The sequence below is a fragment of the Takifugu rubripes genome, chromosome 17 (genome assembly GCF_901000725.2).
Source record: "Takifugu rubripes chromosome 17, fTakRub1.2, whole genome shotgun sequence".
NCBI classification, from domain to species: Eukaryota; Metazoa; Chordata; class Actinopteri; order Tetraodontiformes; family Tetraodontidae; genus Takifugu; species Takifugu rubripes.
This window is the reverse complement of record NC_042301.1, coordinates 2,230,607-2,245,534: the sequence shown is the minus strand read 5'-3', so window position 1 is coordinate 2,245,534 and position 14,928 is coordinate 2,230,607. Positions and strand designations below refer to the sequence as shown.

Here is a 14,928-nt window from a genome sequence, read left to right as displayed (position 1 = left end):
TGCAAATATCAAAGGAAACATTTGGCCCCCGTTTTATTTCTGTGGAGCTAAATCTGTCTCTCAGAAGAAATGATGGTTTAGAACTGTCCACACACATCTTTTATGGGTGTTTTCTGCCCCATCAAACCTTTTGTATTGATCAGAACATTTGCATGCAAGTTTCTTCATTAATTCATGGGTGTGTGACTGCGCAAGAAGCATTTCTGTTAGAGGAACTGCACCTGTGGCGGCACTATAGTCACCAGCTGTACTTAAGGAAGTGGAATTCACACCAAGTAGAAGATTCAATTTATTATTAGCAGCCATTCAGTTTTGAAGTATAATGTCTTTCAGAGCACCACTCTTTAACAAGGCTCTAGTTTACATCACTTTACTAAAACCCAGCTCTCAAACAATGGTCTGGTAGAAATTGGTGCTTGGAGTCTGTGTGTAAGTGGATAGTTCAGTGTGATTAAGCTTAGAAGCAGGAAGCAGATAAAACTTGGGCTTTTTCATAGGAGTTATCTGCTAATAAATGAGCCGAGAACATCTTCAGCTCAAGTAGATTGTGTATCTGGCAGATAGTTCAGCACATTTAGTTGTCTTCCCGACCATTTCTGAGAACTGTAGTCCTCAGACTCAAACCTAAATATGAACTTTACAGCAGGACATGGTGTTGTTGGATTGTCATGCTGTATGAACTGGATCTGTTCACCAATTACCCAACTTGGACTTGATCTCAAGCATATGCATGCCTGCAATGCAAGCACAGGTGCATATAGCCACCTAGCTAAAAAAACAAAACAACAACTGTAATTGTGAAGCTTTTACAGGTTTAGCCTCTAAAATCAGCAAAGATGGCACAATTACTTTTTTTGTGAGGATAATACATAATTAACTGCAAGTCATATGCAAGGAAACATGGATGCTGGAGATTCATTTTTATGCTGATTTGCAGTGTAAACCCAGGGAATAATAAGCCGATGATAGTAAAAGAAAGGATGAGGGGAAAGGGAGGGAAATCTTTGTGGAGCAATGACTGCCATCCAAAATTTTAGCATTTTAAAACATACCGTTGACTATCAGAAGACTCCCACATCAAGGTGAGAGGTGAGAGTGGCGTAAAATTGGATGAAATAAATAAAGCCTTTTAAGACCGAGTTCATATCACAAAATATTGCAGTTGTCCCAGGTGTGACTTGAAAAACCTGATGTTACCTCATGTTAGCTGTGTTATTCAAACTGTTATAAAGGGTGTTTTAAGGGTTTAAGGCTCTACTTTTTGAAGTAGAAGTAGTTAAAAGTAAAAGATTTCAAATTCTAAATTTTCCAATGAACTCCCTTGACCAGGAAGTAACTGAGCCAAAACCAAAAGTTTGAATGCTGGTGTCAGCTCAGGTTACATCTGAAAGGAGGTCCCTGTGCAATTTTATTGCGCTCTGATGCTTGTGTACACTGTTACATAAGCACTATAGTGTAACACTTCAAGCCCTTATGGACAGAAATCTAATAAATGTGGTAGTTCTGTGAAAGATTAACATAAGAATGAAGGATAAAACAGAATGTGAGAATAAAAAGGCTCATTTGATTGGATCAGCACTGGAATTAATGGTGAAATACCTTAAACTACCAGAACAAGCGAGCAAACTCAGCTCGTGGGTTTACACTCTGTATTTTTTCTTTTTTTTTTTTGCACTTTAGAGGTGCTTATGGAGGCAGTTTGCAGCTTCAAAGGTTGACTTCTTTCTCAAGGGCAACAATAAATACACACACGCACGCACACCCACCCACACACAGGTGGCTATGCGAAGGCCAGAGTAGTTTAATGTAACTCGGAAAGGTTCCCTGTGTTTGATGCATCCTGTTGTTTTTGTTTCCCTGCACCTCACTCGCTCATCAGGCTTCTCCTCAGGATTAGGCTGCGGGGCCATTGAACCAAGGACATTACAAGTTAGGAAAAGAGTAGCAAAGTTTAAGAAAAGGGCAATGCATGAAACCCCGTTGGCTCTGGAGGTTAGGGTTGTGATAGAACAGAAGAACAAGCAAAGAGGTGGGGGTGGAGGGATCTACGGAGGAAGAGACGAGACGAGTACAGCTGACTGAAGAAGTTTCATCTGGCTGGCGCCAGATAACAACGTCTGAAAGATGCTGAGATGACAAATAGAAAGTTTCCCTAGAATGTGTGTGAAATTGCAAAACAGCAAGGGACGTTGGATATAAGCGTTAGAAGGCCATATATGTAGCTCTCACTCTTAACGTATGAGATATTTGAGATAGAATGAAAAGCAAAACCTTTTGTTAAATAAGAAGTTCTCCTGGAAACATCCAGCACAACTGTAACATTAGTTTCTTGCAACGTAAAAGCGACATTTCAGTGCGATGGAGTACAACAGTACTTTGTATGTATGTATATCTATCCTCAAGGGGTTGAATTTGCATGATTTTTGCCTATTCTCACTTCCTGTCCTCCCCCCTTCTCCTCCTTCTCTGCCCAGCCAGCAGCAGCAGGCAGGTCCCCCCACATGAGCTGGACGGGGGGTGGGGGGTTCATTACTAACTGTTGCTTAGGGGTCAGACAATGAGCTTCCGTAAAACACCTAGAGACAATTTTGATCATAAAAAATGCTATATAAATAAAGATGATTGATTTGCATGTTGCACAGGAATTCTCATGACATCTCATCTTGTGAGACTCTACTGGATGATGGACGACGTCGGTACGGTTGTGGTTAACAACAGTGGTTACTTTGACAGTATCAAATGCTGTTGTCTCCTAGATAACATGGCAGTGCACATCAATTCCTGTGTCACGCAAACGCCAGAAAAGTTTCAATTTTCATTTTTGTACTGTGGCTTTTTTCCACCTCATGTTTTCGGGAAAAAAAACAACCTTTTCTCGATATTTGAGAGGCTTTTTAGAAATCTGGATTTTTCCATTACATATTTTTATTGCGCTATTTAGGTTTTGTGCATTCCTAAGGGTAACGGATATCCAGCTACCGTTTAATGTTTAATATTACAGGCAAGCGTGACCGTTTTGTATTACTGAGTTTTACAACGACACATCCGTTAAAGCCCCGTGGATATTTTTACACTGACTGATTGAAATGCTGTCTCAGTGGACAGTTCAGGTACATCAAACTTTTAATAACACAGTTCCAACCAAAATGGCTCAGAAATCTGGATCTGGGAATCAGGTTTTAAAGCAAACAATAACTCAAACCACTGTAATGCAATTGGGACATTTTTAGGAAAGTTAGACTGGCACAGATCGGAAGGAGAAGCACGTTAAAATACATCAGCAGAGCAGTGATGAGCAATGATGAGACACAGTTAAGACAAATAAGGGTTATTAGGGTTAGGCTGGAGCGTCAGGGAGGGCAAGACACAACAGAGATTAAACTATAACAACAATTAGGATCATTATAGGAGTAACGGCTATATTTGCAACAAAATATGTGCCGCTGTGCTTGTGTTACACTTTCCTTACTTTCCGAAGTTACATCACTACTGTAGTCTGTGACATTAGAATAATGTTGTATATCAATATAATATCATGGAGCGTGTATAAAGGAATTCTGCTTATTTGGAAGGCTGACTTGCTTTTAGGGTGACTTGTTTTTTAGGGTTAAGGGACATTATTGGTATGTTTGTTCCATTTTGCTCTTGATGTGCTGCTTAAATGATCAGTCAAAGGTTCTCAGCTAAGCTTTCTGGATGGGAACACAAATGAAGCTGGGATTGATGTGCGAATGCAGAAGCTGAACCCTTTTCACACACACACATCATCTGCAGGCATGTACATCTTTTATTTCCCGTAGCTGAGACTGTTAACAGAAACCTTTTCCCCGGCCCTCAAAGCACACACACCTCCCTCCAAAGTGTCTGTCAATTTTCCCAGCTGCTGCTGACACTAATCAACCCTGACAGCCAAAAACTCACTGCTCCTTCGTTCTTTTCTGTCTATCCTTCCACCTCACCTTACCTCCATTCCCACTTGCTATCATTTTGTGTGCCTCTCTTCTCTTCTGTCCTTGGTGCCACTTTAGTGATGACCTGTCAGCAAGTGACATTGAAGAGATTATTGCATTTCTATCTCAGTTGGTTGCCAGTGGGGAGCAGTTATAGCAGAATTAGGCACCTAATGCAATCGCAGACTGAAAACTTTCGCTTATCTGTGGTGATTTTAGGTAAACTATAGTATTAACCCCTCTCATTTTCACTTCTGATCATCTCCCTTTACATACTACTGTGGGTATGCAAGACTGTGGGGAGCAGAGTTCGAATGATGATTCCAACTGGAATATTAACCACTGCAAAGGATATGAATGCATGCAGTCATTAACTGCCATTTCATTGAGATAATCAAGTTGCCTGTTTGTAAGAGCATCGGTGTGCATGGCAGGAATAGGATTTTCCTACATTTACTGTATATTTATGAGAAAGTGGGCGTTAACCTGGTGCTTTGTGTTTAAAATACAATTTACCCAAGTTCACAATTAAACGAGCCTCCTGTCTAGTTTCCTCCAACTTTTCTCATCTCTAAACTTTGGTGCTTGATTCTGATAAGGTTATGTAAGGCCAATTGGAGCCCCTGGTAGCATTGCCTATAGTGGTATTAATGGAATCAGGAACAGGTCCAAAAGAGGTGATGGGACTCTCAAATCTCCATGACACCACTTACATACAGTAGTCTCGCACATCAGGATAGAGCTCAGACCCATTTTCATTTGCAGACATGTGGTTCACACAGCCAGTAATATTCTACTTCTTTTTGGTGCACTCAATGTTCATTTACCTATACCTTTAAATGGTGAAAAAACAAACTTGATTAATGAAAAAAACAATTTATTGTTCCTTTGCAGATTTTTCTGTATCCCTCAAAAGACTTCATATACAACTCCCAATAGTAGTATTCTTTTTTTCTTATTTGTATTATTACACATTCCAGGAAATTATCCAGTAGTCATGACAACTTTGTTACTTTATATTTTAGTATTTTGTCAACAAACAAAGCAATACCCTAACAGATCATATCATAACCCTCTCATTCAGTCCAGGTCCCTTCCACTGTTGATAGGCTTCTGGTACTAAAGTGAATAATTGTTACTTTGCAGACTTCACAGTAATTGTTATTTTTTCTTTACTGTAATATTGACTGATTATATGGACATTCTGGAAAACATAAGGATCAGTATGTTTAATTTTTTCTGTATCTCAATCTTTGCATTGAAAGATGAATCCAAGATCATCAAAATAAGCAATCCTTTGCATGACAGTACCGTTCAATAAATACCTTAGGATTCTGCATGCAAATGCGAACCTTGTGGAGGCTACTGAGTACTCTGCCAAAGTCAAATACCTCTAGAGAGTAAAGCAGGTCCTGAGGAGTTATCGAAATGGGAAAAAAAAAATCTTGGCAATAAATACCTAAGCCCTGATGTTCAAAAGATAGCCCGCTGGTATGATAAACTAGCCAAATGAGGAGATAAAGACCACTTACATAAAGAAAAGAAAGCTACTCCCAATTCATGTTGGGTTCCACCCCAAGTCCAATACCCTGAGGCTGTACATGAAGTGGAATGAGGAAGGCCGAGGACTAATGAGTGTGAGAGCCACGGTCAAGGATGGAACATAAGAGGAGTGAGTACATTAGAAATATGACCCCTGAAGACAAGTTGTTAAACTATCGAAGTAAATCAGTAAATCCAACCATTGTGTGCTACAGTCTTGACTGAAAGACTACAAAGAGGCACTAATCAAGACTACATTACAGGCTCTGAACAAAGGAGCGATCTAACACACCAATTATGAAATGGAAACGTGAATTTTTGAGGCAACTATATGGTACCTGGTCTTGGTATAAGCTTGTTGCGATATCGCGCTACGTTTAAGAAAGGAGAAACTCCTACCTTAAAGTAATGCTTGCCTAACAAGTATGTTATTCCTGGTGCTTCCTCAGAAACACCAGCAGTTTTTGGTGGATGCGCGATTGATCCAGTGTTGGTATCCATACCTTACATTAAAAAAACAGTTAACCGTATTAGTAAACCCTTTACATTATTAAACTGCTGGTTGATAAATATATTTTCTCTTTGATGTTGAAGGACCTTTGATATATGATAAATTATATATACACACACACACACACACACGTGTGTGTGTGTGTGCATATGTATATAAGTATATATAATATTTAATGTTTGTACAGAGTCAGTCACAGAGAAAAATAATCTGCAGTGATTCTAAAAAAGTCACTTACAATGGCAAAAAATCAAAAAGAGGGAGGAAAAACTTCTACAATGAAACCGAAAAAGAAACCGTCACCAACTGTGGCAAACAGAAAATCAGAGGAGAAAGAATCTGCAACGAAACCGAAAGAGAAACCGTCACCAACTGTGGCAAACAATAAAAGAGAGGGAGGAAAAGAAACTGCAATGAAGCTGAAAGAGAAAAAATTACCAACTCAGGAAAACAATGCAGATGATCGGAAAAAGGAATCTGTGACAAAACTGAAAGAGAAAACCTTGCCAACTCCGGCAGTCCGTAAAACAGAGGAAAAAAAAGAACCTGTATTGAAACCAAGAGAGAAAAAGTCACAAACTATGACAAGCAAAAAAACCAAACGAGGAAAAGAATCAGCAACAAAACTGAAAGAGAAAAAGTTACAAAGTACTGCACACGATAAAGCAGAGCGAGGAAAAGAATACGCGATGAAACTGAGAGAGAGGTTTTTAAGTATGGCAAACATGAGATCAGAGCGAGGAAAAAAAGCTGCAATGAAAACCCGACAGAAAACCAAATCAGAGACAGAAAAAACCACAGTGAAAGTTAAAGAGGAAATGTCAAAGAAAAATGGACCTCGCCATACGGTTGTCTCAGGCCGTAAATATTCAGTCAATGAATATAGGGGGGAATGGCTAAATGATAAAAAGCATGGTTTTGGAGTTTGGACAAAGACTGCTTCCATCTATATAGGATATTGGAAACATGGAAAACCTGATGGAAATGGTACTTATAAAGTGCTGGACCCAGAATTAAATGATTATGTCATGAAATACGCTGGCAATTGGAGAAACGGAAAAAAGCATGGAAGAGGAACTTACTTCTACGATAACTCTGGAATTTATGAAGGTGATTGGGCTGAAGGTCATCGGTCCGGCTGGGGAAAGATGTATTATCCGAATGGAGATGTGTATTTAGGAGACTGGTTGAATGACAAGTATCATGGACAAGGCATCATGCAATATGCAAATAAAAATGTTTATGTCGGAGAATGGAAAGATGGCCTGAAGAATGGACAAGGATCCTCTTACTCTCACAGCGAAGGTCTTTATTTTGAGGGCATTTGGGTCGATGGATCATCTGCCAGCCTACAGCCACTGACGCCCTCAGAAGTTGAAATTATGAATCAGGACATTGATTCCTACAGCAAGGTCTTCCAGTTGTGGAATCTCAATATGGTAGACCCTTTTGCAAAATTTTCATAAGGTATGCATGCATGCAAGTGCATTGCATTTGTTTATGGGCGGAAAGACCTTCATCGCTTGCGAGAAACAGGCCATTTATCCTTGATTTATGGTCGAACAACATAACACATTCAAAGTGGCCTGGAAAAACTTTGAAATGACATGACTAGACATCAAAACATGGCCTGACACGTATGGAAAAAGAGATAAAATGATGGAGATGATTCTGGAGGAAAACTACACAAATGTTAATTTTTCATCGTTGACCATTTTGGGGCGATCAACAACATTTGACCTTGAATACTGATTGCATCCTGTATAAATTGTTCTGTTTAGCCAGTTGCATTCCAACAGAAAGTAACAGCTGTTTCCACAACTCTGAGACCTGTCAAACATGCATCAGCTGGAGATATTAGTAAAATAGAAGTATATGAATTTCTCTTCCAATATATTTCATGTTTCCATAAACACTGATACGATGATGACTTTAGATCACATTGATATTTTTAGGTTGTGTTGCTTCATACAGGCAGATAATGAATTGCATTTCATGACTTGTGCTGACTGTTAGCAAAATAACTGACAATGTGATGAATAATGAAACAAATTAATCCAAAATATGTTTGGAAATGACATGCTGAGGCTCTCCGAGTACTTTGTTTTTTAGTTTACAAAGTGTCCTCTCGCAGTCTTTTGCTACGAGCAACCCTCCAAAGCAGCTATTTTGTGTTTGTTTACAAGAGCTGTACAACTGTACCACTAATTCTTGTGACTTGGGTCCGATTCACTTGGTACAAGCTTGCCTGGCAGAAACCAAGTCCTTTAGCATTTAGTTTCAAATTTTCAGACAGGAAATTTCTGAACCAGTCCTCTAGTTCAGTACAGTCATTTTCATTAGTCAGTACTTTTCTATTGATTGCCAGCTTTTGCCTAACTGTAACAATGGGCAAGGACCTGACAGGACAGCCTTTTCTGTCTTTAACCAAGTGTGGGGAGATGCCTCATCTACCCTGACCCTCTGTGGCAATAAACTCATACTGACTGACAACAAACAAAAGGTCCCTGGAGGCTGAGCCTATCCATCCATCAGACCCAGGAAAGGAGATCAATTCGCCAGTCAAGACATTTTTCCCCCTTTGTTTAACCTGGAATACCTGCTGAGGTGAGCAATCTAATGAAGTCAATTTCTAGGAGCTTGAACAAAACCTAAATTATTATTATTATTATTATTAAATGCCTTGTGGGGGCTTGTTCTTACCCATTGGATTTCTGCTGCCTGAGGTAGGCCCTTAGCCACTTGTCTCTCAGAGATGTCTTTCTGATGGATTCATTGACCATTTCATCATAAACAGTGTCTCTGATGCTCACTAGTCCATGGACACGGGTGGAAGTTTTGCTCCCTTTAAGTCATCGGCCTCTACCTCTTCCTTTGGCAAGTTTATTATTATTATTATTAAGTTTATTTATCTCTGGCAGGACCTGGGTGTTTATTTCACAGAACTTGTTCTTTCCATTGAGTTGACTCTTCAGGCCTTACTCTCTGGAGATAAGTGGCTGCCTTTCTAGAGTCCTTCTCTTGGTTCCCATTTTCTTGCAGATCCACAAGATATTTGTGTCTATGGACTTTTCTATCTGGTAGGCTGCCTGACTCAGTTATGACTATCCTCCCTCTCATAGTAAACATTTTCCTACACTTGTTGACAGTGTGTGACATTCCGATATTTTTGCTGTTGTAGATCTTAGTGGTGTGAACCAGTAAACAGATCTCTCGCTCTCTCTTGGCATACAGCTTGATGTCATCCACATAGTGGAGGAGGCTGCTGCTCGCCCATTCTGAACATGGTACAGTATGCTACTTATATAAAACAGTAGAAGGTATGGATAAATACCATCTGTGGCTTTAACAGACCCACCCCGAACAAAACACTGGAATACTCGAGAGAACCATCTGATCCTAAAATGATTTTCTGAGTAGCCAAACAGTCACGTTCTTAGAAGGGTGGGGTTTTGTTTAGTTTTTTTTTTTAGCTAGAACTTGAGATTAGTATCAGTGTGATTTAATGATGTGTTGTTCATGACAGCTGGGGTAATTTGTATTCATGCTAACAGGGCTTTGCTCCAATGCTCTGGCTGATTTAATGATGTTGGCTGCAGAAATAAATTCATTTTTGGTAATTGCCAGGAGGGAGTGTTGACTGAGCTAACCATGGCTTGCTGTCTCTCTGCCTCTTCACTTCCACCCACACTCCCACTGAAATTGCACTCAATTTTCACTGAAATGCACCAGTTACCAACATGGTCACGCCATGCCTTTTAAAATGATGTTTCAATGCTTCTTTCCTCTTATTTTACAACAGCCTTTTGTAATTTTGTGAACATCATAGACTGGATGTGTTTGTGGGATTCAATTACTGAGTAGTTCAACAAAAATAGTTTTTGGGGTTACCCTTGAAGTTTTGCTTTGATTTAAATCCATTACTTTTATGTTGTAATAATGCGATGTAGTATTGACAGACTTAAAAGCTTTATCTACAATAGTTTTTTTCTTTTCAGGCAGATGCAATTACTCTGTTCTATTCATTGCTGATGATGTTGTCATGATTTGTCTCTTTTGAACCCCGTTGTAGTGGAGACAGGACTTTTAGTGGAAGGTGGATGTTTAGGTGAATTTTGTCAGGTTAGGGGTAAGTTATTGGTTTTACTTCAAGCAAACAGTGGGTTTAAAAGCAAAAGCCTTTCTATGCAGTGTCTGCATGTACTTATTAATGGTTTCCTGTTTAATTTTCTTGTACTGAAACTCAGTGGTCAGCATGTTCCTATTTTATTTATCCTTTTCATGTCAATCTCATTGGCTCCGCCTCCTTCCTTGTGCCGCTGCGCTGCCCATAACCTAAAACAGGTTGTGCCCCCGCTGCTTAAAACAAGAGAATGGTATATTGGTATATAAAAAAACAAAATCAAAACCCCAAACTTCAAAATTTTCATAATGATTATGGGGAGAAAACAAAGAAAGCATAAATAATGTAATGTGTTAGCATTTAGAGTCTTATATAAACCCATTACTCTGCAGTCCTTGTCTTCTCAGGGTTAATATGACTAATAATCAAATCATTTGTGCACAAGCCTGAAAGTTAATTACATATTTTTCAGTTTCCTCTTTAATAATACTTTGTCCTTCATTGCCCTTTAGCATAGTCATTATTTTGCTTTCACATAACCCCTCGCTGTCCCCTCATTTCAAAATATAATAGGGGATGTTTGACCCGCAATGTTATGAACATCCTCAATATGCCTCGTCTTTGAAGTTTATGTCAGCAAAGACTAAATGAGCAATTCCAGTGAACAGTTTGTCCTTTTGGCGCAGCACGTATAATCTTTATTAGATGGGGCAGTAACACGGTATTGGCAGCAATTAGGCCTTAAGAGTACGCACTAATGCGGAGGTTAATAACTCCTCTGTGATGACAGAAAGGGTAGTCATATTAGTGGCAGTGCGGGAACTCCAAGTAAGAGTATGATAGAGAGGGGAGGGAGTTTGGCAAGCTGAGGTAAGGTGTTCACACTGGAGACTATCAGGGTGTGAAAATGCTCTTCCTACTGAGAAAATGCTAGCTTATGTTTTGCTCGTAGCAGTTTTTTGAGCCCCTATAGAGCAAGTTAAGTGGAAAGTTGATGGGGAACATTTGAGCACGAGCTATTAATACCTAGTTCCACAATTTGTTGCAATGTGAAGGTTTCTATTTTGTCTGCTGATTGATTACTTCATTTTCTGGTAGCCACCACATCATCCTAATGACTGGATTGTTCGTAAATCCTTTAGAATACCTTTTTTGAAACAAAAGCTCCCTGGAACATAAAAACACCACCATACACACACACTCACACACACACACACTCACACACACACACAAGAGGATGAACAGCTCTCCCGCAGCTTTAATTCCAAGATTTCTGTTGGCTACATGAGGAGGTGAGACAGAGATGTACACAGACTGGCAGTGTCGGATGGAAACAGACACGTTACAATAGTGCCAGAAACTTCTACCTGCAGCTTTGAATTTTGAATGTGAAGTTGGCGCATTATTGCCAAAGATTAGATCAAGCATGGCTGGCAGGATGTCTCTCTCTCTTTCTCCCTCCCTCTCTTTCATTTTCCTCGCTCTGTTTTTGAGTCTGCAGCAAATTCAAGACATTGAAAGAAAGGGATAGATGATGCTAGCAAACAAATAGAAACAGAGGCTTTTGATATATAATCATCATGAAACATGTAATTTCTGTAATGGTATTTTTTAACAGTGATGTACAGGCAGATGTGCAGATGGAGAAGATATCTGCAATTAAAACAGGGTTTGGCTTGTCTCTGACACATATCTGGTACATAAAGTATTTATCTGGTTGTTTTAAAGAAGGTTATAAATAGTTCTAGAAGATAAATTTCATTAGCCAAGAGTTTTATTTATTATTGTCAATCTCCAGAAACATATGCTGAACCTTTAAATGGGCCCAATACATGCATTACCTCAGGTGCTGCTGTACTTTACTGTATATAAAACCAAAATTGAGATGATTTTCTGCCTTTATTGTGTATATTAAAACATCAGACTTTGTTTGTTCAAGTCATATTTAGGAGGCTGCTTTATTGGTCTGAGGGAGCTTCAAGCTTATTACATTGTGAAGTTGGCTGGGGGAAAACACACACAAACACACACAGTAAGAGAATAGCAGTGTATCACATAACTGTATTCTCAGATCTTCAGTTAAGTCCATTTATTCTTATTTTTTCTCTTGTATGTGCTTATTTCTTGTTCTTTTTTTAAAGGGAGAACGTTACCCAGAGTTTTATTGCACCCTGTGGATTATGATAGTATCACTTTCTTTCTATATTTGTTGTTTCGTGTTATCTATAAAAGGGATTTGTCATTCACTGGAGATGTCGTAATGTTTGAAAGTTCTCTCGCCATTCTTTACAGGTCCAACAAAAGAAAAGTAACTGATGTGTGTATGGTGGTCATACGATGCTGTCTTCCTTCTCCATACACAGATAACAATGCGCCTCCTTATGTGGAAGTCTTCTCTGCTCATGAGTGGGAGGATATGATGAAAGACATACCTGTGACCTACCTGACACGTATGACCTGATGTCAAGAACAGGCGGCAGAGTGAGAGCGATACTTAAGGTTCGACTTGCCCTGAGCTGTGTTTGACATATTGAACTTTAGTGAGCTGTCATATTTACCCATGAGAGGCTGCTATAGCTCTGTTCCACGTGCCAATGAGAGTCTTTTGGACCCAAAGGCGCTACTGTTGAGTGCCTTCATAGGAGGGGAGCTGAAGCTTTCACAGTCCTGACCAACCATTGTCCTGATTGTCTTGCCAGGCTCCTTCAGCTGATGGCTTCAGAAGGCTTTGTGTTTTGTTTTTGTTTGTGAGATCACATGTGATCACATGAGATTTCTGGCTTGACGGATGAGATTCTAGATCAGCGGTGGGGAGAGAATCTTGATGTGTGTGACGTGCTGTGTTTGGATTATCGGAGCACACCACACAGTGCGATCAAAACTGCTCTGTGCCTTATTTTTAATCTTCCTGTATGGCAGGGGTCTCTGACCGATAAAAAAAAAAATCTCTTAAGATTTAGAAAATCCGTGTGTGTGTTAGCAAACCACCACTAATCTGATTGCTAGAACGCACTTTCTGATGCGCCTCCCGCTGCTGTCATTCAGCCAACAACCGGGTCTGGTGTTCCACAGGATGTTTGACAAAGTTTTGTCCATGTGTACTGATCACCAGCTTCCGGGATCCGTTACCCCAAAATGGGAAAGGACCGATATGGACTGCCATGACACGGAGAAGGATGCGCAGAACTTTTTGATGATCATGTATGTGAGAGGCTGGGCCCTGTTTAATAAAAGAGCTTTCCATTTATCAGGCCAAATTCTTTTAGAAGTTCCACGGTTGAGGTAAAAGCAGCGGAATAATGGCGTTTTTACTGCCGATGCTCCTATATTATGCAACTACATAAGACTGGAGATCCTGCACTTTTTAAATCTGAGCTCAAAGCCCAGTCTTCTCAGCTGGGTTTTAATATCGAGCAATGTTGTGACGCTTTTCTATCTTGTTTGATTTATTCTTATGCTTCTAACTTGTGTTTTAATGTACGAATTACTGGTCATTCTTTATTAATTTTAGCGCATTGGTTCTGTCCACATTGTTTGAATGTGCTATATGAATAAAAATGATTGATTGATGTCATTTACTGTCATGTTGTAAGCTACAATAACACCACTAAGCTTTGTCAAACCCAACAGAAGCCCAACATTCCTTTAATTAACAGATAATTGTGCTCTCCTCCACCAATGGGAACGCTACATATCTGTCTCACTGAATTAGTTCGATCCCCGGTATTGCTAGTAAAAACCTGTCCCCTGGACTGTGCCACGGTCGTACACTTGTCTGCACCGATTAGCCTGACGAGCGACCGGATCAGCAACTTAGACGTCTCAAACGAACACACAGATGCTGACCTGAAAGACGAAAGGTAATGAGGTTGAGTACCGTGTAAACGCCAAATAAAAGGGAAGAAAACACAAGATTCGGCAACATATGTGTGAGGAAAGCGGACACGCATGCACAGCCCTGTGTTGCGGCTACAGCCATCCATCTTACTTAACATGTTCCTCTCTCACCCCTCTGCCTTCCAACTGTCCGCTATGTGGCTGCTGAATATAATGAAAAAGGATATCACATGCTTGTGTGTGCACACGCGCCTCGCCAAATGTCCATGTGCATGTGTGCTGTAATGAATAAGGATGTGCTATGTGAGGAGCTGGTCGTTAATCACCAACAATGCTGGCAGCTAACAGATAAGCAGATTGATCCAAGGCCACCAAGGGAACGCTGCCTGGCACTAGCCCATTCATCACACACACACACGCACACACACACACTACTGTCAGGAGGCTATACAGAGGGCTTGAACTCAAGATCATGTGTGACTATTCATGTTCACAGCTATGAGAGTTACCAGCACAGACAGTAAGGTGAAGCGAATGAACAGAGAGGAAACGGGTGACTGGAAGGGTGAAGCCACACGCTCCTGACAACACTTGCAAGTTATATTCATCTCAATTCATCTTTTAGCATCTGTCACAATCCAAGTTGTCGACAGGCGCGTTACAAAAGCTCAGGGCCCAACCTCAACAAGCAAGAGTGGAGAGGAATAACTCCTCTTTAATAGGAAGGAACCTCGACCATGAGCAGGCTCATGTAGGGCAGACCCTCCTGCTGATGGCCAGCAGGGTAAAGAGTAGTGGAGAACCGATAGAGGAGGATAGAAACACATCATACATGCAAATACATTAGCTAAGCAGAGCAATCAAAGCAAGAGATCAGTGGGGTGAGAGCGGAGGGCAGCAGGGAGGAGACAGCTTGGTGATAGGAACCAGGCAGGTGATTTTTTTTGTAGAATAATGAATAACTA

At 40.2% G+C, this 14,928-nt stretch overlaps 1 protein-coding gene and 2 long non-coding RNA genes across 6 annotated transcripts in view; 2 read left to right on the top strand and 1 right to left on the bottom strand.

Annotated features, from left to right (window-relative positions):
• Positions 1-14,928, bottom strand: part of LOC115253352 (uncharacterized) — a 219,730-nt gene that overhangs the window by 35,769 nt on the left and 169,033 nt on the right. The gene's annotated exons all lie outside the window — the stretch shown is intronic.
• LOC115253351 (radial spoke head 10 homolog B-like) lies at positions 6,183-8,604 on the top strand. The gene has a single exon (XM_029851348.1). The coding sequence runs from the start codon at positions 6,243-6,245 to the stop codon at positions 7,467-7,469; it is 1,227 nt and encodes a 408-aa protein (XP_029707208.1). The 5' UTR covers positions 6,183-6,242; the 3' UTR covers positions 7,470-8,604.
• On the top strand, positions 8,704-13,700 carry LOC115253353 (uncharacterized). Of its 3 annotated transcripts, XR_003891683.1 has the most exons (4): positions 8,704-9,083; positions 9,185-9,290; positions 12,490-12,625; positions 12,704-13,700. It is a non-coding gene; the product is annotated as an uncharacterized lncRNA (long non-coding RNA). The 3 variants fall into 3 exon arrangements; XR_003891682.1 differs by lacking the exons at positions 8,704-9,083; positions 9,185-9,290 and adding an exon at positions 10,006-10,132; XR_003891684.1 differs by lacking the exons at positions 8,704-9,083; positions 9,185-9,290 and adding an exon at positions 10,011-10,132 and having other exon boundaries at positions 13,239-13,700.

Excerpts from the sequence above, each read along its gene's own strand:
- LOC115253351 (XM_029851348.1), top strand. The coding sequence starts at position 6,243 with ATGGCAAAAAATCAAAAAGAGGGAGGAAAAACTTCTACAATGAAACCG.